The 9,039-nt window shown below is 50.8% G+C and overlaps 2 protein-coding genes across 3 annotated transcripts; one reads left to right on the top strand and one right to left on the bottom strand.

The window, feature by feature from the left end:
- Positions 1 to 6: 6 nt before the first annotated feature.
- Slc35b2 (solute carrier family 35 member B2) lies at positions 7 to 2,575 on the top strand. Its single transcript, XM_010617732.3, has 3 exons — positions 7 to 167; positions 273 to 427; positions 1,130 to 2,575. Exons 1-3 carry the CDS (start codon positions 110 to 112, stop codon positions 2,066 to 2,068), a joined length of 1,152 nt encoding a protein of 383 aa, XP_010616034.1. The 5' UTR covers positions 7 to 109; the 3' UTR covers positions 2,069 to 2,575.
- Positions 2,576 to 2,760: 185 nt separating this feature from the next.
- Positions 2,761 to 8,585, bottom strand: Hsp90ab1 (heat shock protein 90 alpha family class B member 1). 2 transcript variants are annotated; one of them, XM_010617733.3, is made up of 12 exons: positions 8,480 to 8,585; positions 7,231 to 7,377; positions 6,575 to 6,781; positions 6,314 to 6,473; positions 6,029 to 6,162; positions 5,614 to 5,922; positions 5,055 to 5,220; positions 4,659 to 4,849; positions 4,232 to 4,379; positions 3,853 to 4,121; positions 3,225 to 3,558; positions 2,761 to 3,130 (listed from the first exon to the last, which is right to left on the bottom strand). In XM_010617733.3, the coding sequence occupies exons 2-12, from the start codon at positions 7,375 to 7,377 to the stop codon at positions 3,021 to 3,023; spliced, it is 2,175 nt and encodes a 724-aa protein (XP_010616035.1). In that variant the 5' UTR covers positions 8,480 to 8,585; the 3' UTR covers positions 2,761 to 3,020. The 2 variants fall into 2 exon arrangements, with proteins under 2 accessions (XP_010616035.1, XP_033622349.1); XM_033766458.1 differs by lacking the exon at positions 8,480 to 8,585 and adding an exon at positions 7,759 to 7,779.
- Positions 8,586 to 9,039: the final 454 nt, after the last annotated feature.

Raw genomic sequence — 9,039 nt, 5'->3', positions numbered from 1 at the left:
GGCGCTGCCCTCCCTGGGCGCAGGCGGGGATCTCGAGGCCCCTCCGGAGTCATGGGCACAACTGTGGCTCTTCCGCTTCCTGGTGAACGCCCTGGGCTATGCCAGCTTCATGGTTCCCGGCTACCTCCTGGTGCAGTACTTCAGGCGGAAGAACTACCTGGAGACAGGTGTGCGGGGAGGGGGCTGGCGGGCGTCCAGGTCGGAATGGGTCCTGGACAGAGCCGGGTGAGGGTGTGCAAGGGCTTCCAGGCTGACTTTACTGCCTTTTTCAGGCAGGGGTATCTGCTTCCCCCTTGTGAAAGCCTGTGTGTTTGGCAATGAGCCCAAGGCCTCCGATGAGGTCCCCCTGGCTCCCCGGACAGAGGTAGCAGAGACCACCCAGATGTGGCAGGCCCTGAAGCTGCTCTTCTGCGCAGTGGGGCTGCAAGTAAGTAGCAAGTTCTGCCTCTCTTCTTGCATTGAGCGATGGTGGGCAGGAACTCTGGAACTCACAGGTTTGTTTGCTGGTCAGTGTGCTACCCACCTCCTCCCAGGGACACATGCCCCGTCTTGGGTATGTTTGGGGACATCTTTCCTCCTTCCCCTGGCAAGCCCTGGTACTGAAGGTTAACTGCCCGTTTTCACTTCATGGTACCTGGTGCTGCAGAGAGCCTGTATCTTACACTTTTCTGATTTCTGCTGTGCCTGGCTGTTACTACACTTCTTCTGCACCATTGTGTTTCATGCACCAGTAAAAGTTTGGGGGAGCCATTCATTACTCTGCTTAATGGATGCTAAGATGTTGACCACACAGCCCTGCATCCACGTTGAACTGCAGGTGTGCACCCCTCCCTGAGAATGTACCTCTGGATTGATTACAAACAGGAAAACATTTTGGATGGAGCGAGCTCTCAGTACCCACACTGTGGGCACAGACAGGTCTGGGTTTGGGCAGCCCAGAGCATGTTACTGTATTTTTCCCCACACTTGATTCCCTCCAAGGTGAATCCAGGCTTTGGGGAGGAAACTTCTACTACAGGGGAACCAACACAGTGTAAATGTACCATTCTGAATCATCCTGGGGGAGGCATTTGTGATCTACTGCCTGCCACTTCCTTCTCTTACCTGTCTCCTGTCACCTTCCATGCAGGTGTCCTATCTGACTTGGGGTGTGCTACAGGAAAGAGTGATGACCCGCAGCTACGGGGCCACAGCCACATCGCCTGGTGAGCGCTTCACAGACTCGCAGTTCCTGGTGCTAATGAACCGTGTGCTGGCGCTCCTCGTGGCAGGCCTCACCTGTGTCCTCTGCAAGCAGCCTCGACATGGGGCACCCATGTACCAGTACTCCTTTGCCAGTCTGTCCAATGTGTTCAGCAGCTGGTGCCAGTATGAAGCTCTCAAATTTGTCAGCTTCCCTACCCAGGTGCTGGCCAAGGCCTCCAAGGTGATCCCTGTCATGCTGATGGGGAAGCTGGTGTCACGGCGCAGCTATGAGCACTGGGAGTACCTGACGGCTGGCCTCATCTCCGTTGGGGTCAGCATGTTCCTGCTTTCTAGCGGCCCAGAGCCTCGCAGCTCCCCAGCTACCACACTCTCGGGTCTCCTCTTACTAGGTGGCTATATTGCCTTTGACAGCTTCACTTCCAACTGGCAGGACGCTTTGTTTGCCCACAAGATGTCATCCGTGCAGATGATGTTTGGGGTCAACTTCTTTTCCTGCGTCTTCACAGTGGTCTCACTCCTCGAACAGGGTGCCCTCCTGGAAGGGACCCGCTTCATGGGGCGGCACAGCGAGTTTGCAGCCCATGCCCTCCTGCTCTCCATCTGTTCTGCCTTTGGCCAACTCTTCATTTTCTACACCATCGGGCAGTTTGGGGCTGCCATCTTCACCATTATCATGACCCTCCGCCAGGCCATTGCCATTCTCCTCTCTTGCCTGCTCTATGGCCACACTGTCACTGTGGTGGGTGGGCTGGGGGTGGCTGTGGTCTTTGCTGCTCTCCTGCTCAGAGTTTACGCCCGGGGTCGGCTAAAGCAGCGAGGAAAGAAGGTTATGCCTGTTGAGTCCCCTGTGCAGAAGGTTTGAGAGCCCAAGAGTTCATTGACAGGACTGTTTTCTCTGGCCTCTTTCACTCTAGCTTCCCAGAGGCCTTGACTCAAAGGTAGTCATGGTTTTCAGTACCAGGATGGCTCTGCAGGTGGGCTAGGACCCAGCAGGCAGTCTCCCTTGCCTTAAGCCACCTGTGCCACATACAGGTGTCCTGTGGCAGTTGCTTTCCAGATCAAGTCTGGACCAGCTGTGGGCTGCCACCAGTCCTGACCTGTGCTGGTCCCCACCTGGCTACTTTCCTTTCAGACCTCACCTGACTTGCATTTCTTACTCTGGTGAGAAGAGCACAAGTGTTGCAGACTTCAAATGCTGCTTCCTAGGGGTACAGAAGAGGACTGTGCTGTGCTGGGAAGGGGTGGGAACCCTGCCCAGTGCTTGCTGCTGTGCCCCTGGGCTGAGGCCCTGCCTGACATGGGTACAGGTTTTGGTACTCTGGAAATGTCACATTTTACTCATTTTATTAAACTGCTGCAGTGGACTTGGTCCTATTGTTTTGGTTGGTTGGAGGGGACATAAAGGGAATGCCCTTAAGGCAGCTAGCAACCAGTGTGCCTTTGCCATTCATTAGTGGAGCTTGACTTACCCAGAAAGATTCCAGCGTACCTTGCTGTGCTCACAACAGCAAGGTAACACCTAGGAGTAAGCAGTGAAAGGAGAGCAGAGCTGTATAAAACTGCATCTTCTTTATTTCGCATACTTTAATTTCAGAACAAAAATAAACAAAAAATGAGATCACAATACACAACCAACCCTGCTGTCAAATTATGGAGGGATGGGGCTTGAGGCTCTTGCTTCCTGCTTTCCATACAAGGCAGGAGAAACCACTAGACATCAGCAGAGGGAGCAAGGTGGGACAGAACCACTCAGGCTGCTGGGGGAGCTGTGGGGAAACTATACAAAGGGCACAGGATTCCTATAGTGGAAGCTCCTAATCAACTTCTTCCATCCGAGATGCATCCTCATCCCCTTCCAGGGGAGGGATCTCATCAGGAACAGTAGCACTGGGCTCCTCCGCGGTCACCTCATCTTCATCAATGCCTACGCAAAGAAGAAAGCTCATTCGAAACAACTGAATGAACAATGGCATATGAGATCCACTCTGCCTAAGGGCAGCCCCACAGTCCCCACTTACCCAGGCCGAGCTTGATCATGCGGTAGATGCGGTTGGAATGGGTCTGAGGGTCCTCCAGGGAGAAGCCAGAAGACAGTAGTGCAGTCTCAAACAACAGCACCACCAGGTCTTTGACGGCCTTGTCATTCTTGTCAGCTTCAGCCTTCTGTCGCAGTGTCTCCACAATGGGGTGATCAGGGTTGATCTCCAGGTGCTTCTTGGCCATCATGTAACCCATAGTAGAGTTGTCTCGGAGGGCCTGGGCCTTCATGATCCGCTCCATGTTGGCTGTCCAGCCGTAGGTGCTAGTCACGATGCAGCAGGGTGAAGACACAAGTCTATTAGAGATTGTCACCTGTGGATGGTCACAGAAACCATACTTTAGCAAGGCAGCACATACCTACAGTCCTAGCTAGTAACAGACTGATGCAGAAGGCTCTTTTAAGCCCAAGAGTTTGAGGCCAACCTGGGCCTAACTCTGACAACGTGTCTCAATCAAGAAACAAACGCCTTAAATCAGGAGTTCCAAAAACAAAGGGTTCAAATTCTTACTCTTTCAAGGAGCTGCAATAAATGCCTCAGGAAAGCTTCCTGACACCAGAAATCTGAAGGAAGCAGCCCTGGAGATAGGAATCCCCAAACAGCTCACCTTCTCAACTTTCTTATCTAAGATCTCCTTCATGAGTTTGCACAGGTTCTCAAACTTGGCCTTGCTCTCCTCCATCTTTTTTTTTTCCTCCTCATCCTCAGGCAGCTCCAGGCCTTCCTTGGTCACAGAGACCAGGCTTTTCCCGTCAAACTCCTTGAGCTGCTGCACGCAGTATTCATCAATGGGCTCAGTCATGTACACCACCTCGAAGCCCCGTTTCCGTACACGCTCCACAAAGGCAGAGTTGGCCACTTGCTCCTTGCTCTCGCCTGAAGGGTTAGCAAATGGGACTCAGGCACTGAAAGGTCTCAGGTAATCCAGATCAATTACCAGCAGCCCACCCCACCCGCAAAAGGAGCTTTGCTGATTCATGACGCACCAGTGATGTAGTAGATGGACTTCTGTGTCTCCTTCATGCGAGAGACATACTCAGACAAGGATGTCATCTCATCTCCAGACTGAGAGGTATGATAACGCAGCAGCTCAGAAAGGCGTCGCCTGTTAGTGGAGTCCTCATGGATTCCAAGCTTTAAGGGTGGGGGAAAAAAAATCCATGAGAAAAAAAAATTCATTTATTAAGCAAGTAATCAAAACCACTACAAAAAAGTTGGTGGTAAATAATTAAAAAGGATGGACTTAATTTATGATCTGCACACACTTATGTACTGTTTATACAACATATTTTTGCATATTTCAACAAAAATGGAACCATTGAATGAGAATTTAACCTTTGCCGTCTTGCAATATAATGTAAAAAATGTTGGTTAAAAAAAAAACAAAACCACTATAAATATTTGCCTTCCTACCTTCAGATTTTTTGAGAATGCCTCATAGAATTTCTTGTAGTTCTCTTTGTCTTCTGCCAATTCAGAGAAGAGCTCAAGACATTTCTTAACAATGTTTTTGCGGATGACTTTCAAGATCTTGCTCTGCTGAAGCATTTCTCGGGAGATATTCAGGGGCAGGTCCTCTGAGTCAACCACACCACGGATAAAGTCTGAAATCAAACAGGGCAGAAAGCTCAGTAAAAACAGCTGGACTACATGTGGTCACCCAGGTCCAAACACAAGGCTCTTTGCTCGCCTATCTCTATTTGCTGTGTGTGGCTGAGAACAAGTGTAATTGTCTGAAGACTTTACTCCCAGGAGAATGCTCCAGGGCTCAAAGCTCACCCCATTGCACCAGGCTCAGAAGATACTCACTTAGGTACTCGGGAATCAACTCATCACAGCTGTCCATGATGAACACGCGACGGACATAAAGTTTGATGTTGTTCTTCTTCTTCTTGTTCTCAAACAGGTCAAAGGGAGCCCGCCGAGGAATAAATAACAATGCCCTGAATTCCAGCTGACCTTCCACAGAGAAATGCTGAAAGAAACCCAAGATGATAAAGCAGTCATACATTTCAGGGACAAGAGCAACAAAATAACAACCCTCCTCCTCCTAGCACTAGGGCAGCTCTTGAAAAAGTATACCCTAATGACCCAAACCAACTCATACCAGTAAGGGCTGCAAGTAACCCTTGGACAAACTAACAAAAGACTGGATCAGAGCCCTACATGTGTCAGGTTGCCACAGGCACCACACCACCCAGACTTCTAATGGGAGAAAGTCAAGTCACTGGGGAGGTGAGACTTCCCTTCACTGTGGCAGGGTCACTAGAAAGAGAACACACGGGGGACCACACGTCTTTCACAGCTCTCAGCCATCACCAGCTAAGCAAGGTCTGTCTCTTGTCCCCTGACCCACAACACTTCTCACCTTGACTGCCAAGTGGTCTTCCCAGTCATTGGTGAGGCTCTTATAGAATTCTCCATATTCTTCCTGAGTGATGTCATCAGGGTTTCTGGTCCAAATTGGCTTGGTCTTGTTCAGCTCCTCATGATCAATGTATTTCTCCTTAATCTTCTTGGTTTTCTTTTTCTTATCCTTACCAGTGTCATCCTCTTCATCTGAGCCCACATCTTCAATCTTAGGCTTCTCCTCATCATCCTTATCTTCCTCTTCTTTCTCACCTTTCTCTTCTTCTGCCTCATCATCACTGATTTCCTTCTCTCGTTCCTTCTCCAACTGAAGTACCAAACGTAGTAAGTTAACTTTGCAGAACAAAATGCCAGTGAAGCAAGAACCTCATTCAGGTGGCACATGCAGAAAGGTACACACAATGCATACTCACATAGAGGGTGATGGGGTAGCCTATGAACTGTGAGTGCTTCTTCACCACCTCTTTCACCCGCCTCTCCTCCAAGTACTCTGTCTGGTCTTCTTTGAGGTGGAGGATCACCTTGGTGCCTCGGCCAATGGGCTCCCCTAGAAATAGCCAACTGTTAATAAGAGTGTAAACCAAGACACGAAAAATGTAACTGAAATAAAAAAGTGCTTTGCAAGCAAGATGCCCACAACTTCTATTTGTCTTCCCTGAAGAGGACTCTAAGCCAGCAACACGGGGAAGCCAACTCACCATGGTCAGCACGGACAGTGAATGATCCCCCAGCAGAAGACTCCCAGGCATACTGCTCATCATCATTGTGCTTTGTGATCACAACCACTTTCTCTGCCACCAGATAGGCAGAATAAAACCCAACACCAAACTGCCCTATCATGGAGATGTCTGCACCAGCCTGCCAAAGAATTTTTTAGAAAGTCAAGTGATTTTTTAAAAAATGTCCAAGTCAGAAATCCGAAAGAACACAAACACATGTGCAGATAAAACGCCACATACCTGAAGAGCTTCCATGAATGCTTTTGTGCCAGACTTGGCAATGGTTCCCAAATTGTTTATGAGGTCAGCCTTGGTCATGCCAATGCCTGTGTCCACCAAAGTCAGGGTACGCTCCTGAGGGTTAGGGATGATGTCAATCTTCAGCTCTTTGCCACTGTCCAACTTGGAAGGGTCTGTCAGGCTCTCATAGCGGATCTTGTCCAAAGCCTGTAAATACAAACTACTACTTAAACCTGCTGTTTAAATATGCCTTTTCAACATCCAAATAAAAACCTTCTATTTTTCTCTTCCTGCCTGAATAGCCTCAAGTCTCCCGGTAACATAAGGCTTAAGAACCAATCACAGTATCCCATTTCTCCCTGACAGAGGACCTCACCTTTCAAAGCCAACAAAAGTTACAGCAAATCTTTTTGGAACTGCTTGTTTACCCCACCCCCCGTTTTGGTACCGGGGATTGAACTCAGGTCTTTGCACTTGCAAGGCAGGCCACCAAACCGCTGAGCTAATTAAATCCCTGGCCCCTTGTTTACCCCTTTCAACAGCAGCCTGCAATGAAGCTCAAGTTACCCCTTGTCCCTCTACAGCAATATGAAGGAAAAAAAAACCCAAAGAAACAAAACCCGTAACACTCCATCAGGCAAGACGAGAGCACTCACATCAGAAGCATTTGAGATCAACTCCCGAAGGAAAATTTCCTTGTTGGAGTAGAAGGTATTGATGATAAGAGACATGAGCTGGGCAATTTCTGCCTGAAAGGCGAAAGTCTCCACCTCCTCCTCTCCATGGTGCACCTCCTCAGGCATCTAAAAAAGACAGGAATTATAAAGAAACTGTTAAAGAATTCTTAAGTTCATCTCAGGTTCAATTAAAACCTTAGAAATTGCATTCAAACTGTTTTGAGCTGATTACTGTCCTTTTCCGGGAGACTGGAAAATATCTCGAGACCTTAAGCTTCACACTAAATGGAAAGCCAATTCACAAAAGAAGAAAAACCTAATGCATCTTTCCAGGAATCCCAGGGTCCAAGGATAAATGTTGAAAAACTCAGCATTACCCGGAACCACCCGGTCCCCTAGATAAAGAAAGAAAGCCTCAAGCAAGGCCGACACTAAGATACTTGTGCCAATCACTTACTGCGCACTTCTGAGATTTAAGTAAACACCTAACAAAAACAGGTTACTTACGCCCCCTTAGGTATCAAAGGCCATCCAGAAGGCTGCCCCGCTCAGTAGGGACAGGTGAGACCAAACACCAAGGGACAATTAACCTGAGACAAAGGACCGGCCGGGCACAAGTTCCATCGCAACCCGGGCGCATACGGCGAACCCAAGCAAAGATGGTGGCTGAGTCTCATCACCACCATGCAAGCGTCCGCGAGGATAGTGAGGAGGGGGCACCCTCCCTCTCATCGCCCCAGCATCCGGGCACTGGGGCGGGGCGCCAGGCTCCAGAAGCTTCCAGAACAATCTCAGCTGCCGAGGAGGGGGAAGGGACCACGCATCTCACGGGCCCGCCTCCCCCGCACATCCTCCCGCCCGGTGACACAAGACGGTCTGAAGGAGCGCGGTGGCCTCGCTGAGAGCAGGGACACACACATATTTCAATATGGTGTATTTACCATTTAATGGCTCAGACAGAGCGAGGATGCTAGACCCCTGGTCTCAGTTAGCTGATGGCTGAACCCCATGATGCTGACTGACCTCGGGCTGCAAGGCCCAGATTGCGCCCCGCATACCGGACCCCCAAGGTCACGCTCCGGGCCTGCACCGGCCGTCCCACCCCAGAGCCGCCAGAACGGCCTCCCAGAAGCCAACTGTGGGACGCTGCGCAGCTACCCGAACGACAGAGAATAAAGGAAGTCCACAAGGACATCGAGGGAGTCCCAGGCAGGCTACGCGGCCTTACCTTGGCTGCAAAAGGATGGAATACAAGAGAGAAAGTCGGCTCGGACCGGGTCCGACGCGTACACAGAACCCGAGCTACGCGGGGGTGACTCAAGAGAGCTGCTGCGCGCCCCCGGCCGCCTTATATAGGGCGGGTCACCTCCCGGCGCCCGACCCGGATCCCTCCGCCTTAAAGGAGGAGCGCAGAGCCCGCACCTGCTCCTCCCGCCCGCCCACGTTGACGTCATGTTCCAAGGCGGCTCACCGCTTGGTGTCTGCAGAGGAATCGGCTGTGTGGCGGCGCGCACGGTGGCTCTGGCTCACAGCACCATCTGCGCTCGTCGTTCACAACATTCCCGGTTTAGGAATCCAGGAAGGCTCATGGGGCATAAACTAGGGTTTATGGTTAAAGACCCCTGGCTCCCCTCAAATCTCGAAGTCTTTGGGAACCCGAACAGAGCAGAGGAGGCCACCACCCCACCCAACTGCCGCCCCCAGGCCCGCGTCTTGGGGTCCGCCCCACAACCCGTGCATCCTGACCAACGACTCCGCCCCAGAGCGGGGAGGGCGGCGCGAGGCGGA

The sequence above is a fragment of the Fukomys damarensis genome, unplaced genomic scaffold (assembly GCF_012274545.1).
Source record: "Fukomys damarensis isolate Sample0158 unplaced genomic scaffold, DMR_v1.0_HiC HiC_scaffold_20, whole genome shotgun sequence".
Classification (NCBI taxonomy): Eukaryota; Metazoa; Chordata; class Mammalia; order Rodentia; family Bathyergidae; genus Fukomys; species Fukomys damarensis.
Note: the sequence above shows the minus strand (reverse complement) of the source record. Positions and strands in the feature narration are given on the sequence as shown.

Coding starts and splice junctions, on each gene's coding strand:
- Hsp90ab1 (XM_010617733.3), bottom strand. CDS start 7,377: ATGCCTGAGGAGGTGCACCATGGAGAGGAGGAGGTGGAGACTTTCGCC. Junction 5,923..6,028: donor GCTACCCCATCACCCTCTAT/GTGAGTATGCAT, acceptor TTGGTACTTCAG/TTGGAGAAGGAACGAGAGAA. Junction 3,131..3,224: donor CATGATCAAGCTCGGCCTGG/GTAAGTGGGGAC, acceptor TTCTTTGCGTAG/GCATTGATGAAGATGAGGTG.
- Slc35b2 (XM_010617732.3), top strand. CDS start 110: ATGGTTCCCGGCTACCTCCTGGTGCAGTACTTCAGGCGGAAGAACTAC. Junction 168..272: donor GAAGAACTACCTGGAGACAG/GTGTGCGGGGAG, acceptor TGCCTTTTTCAG/GCAGGGGTATCTGCTTCCCC. Junction 428..1,129: donor TCTGCGCAGTGGGGCTGCAA/GTAAGTAGCAAG, acceptor CCTTCCATGCAG/GTGTCCTATCTGACTTGGGG.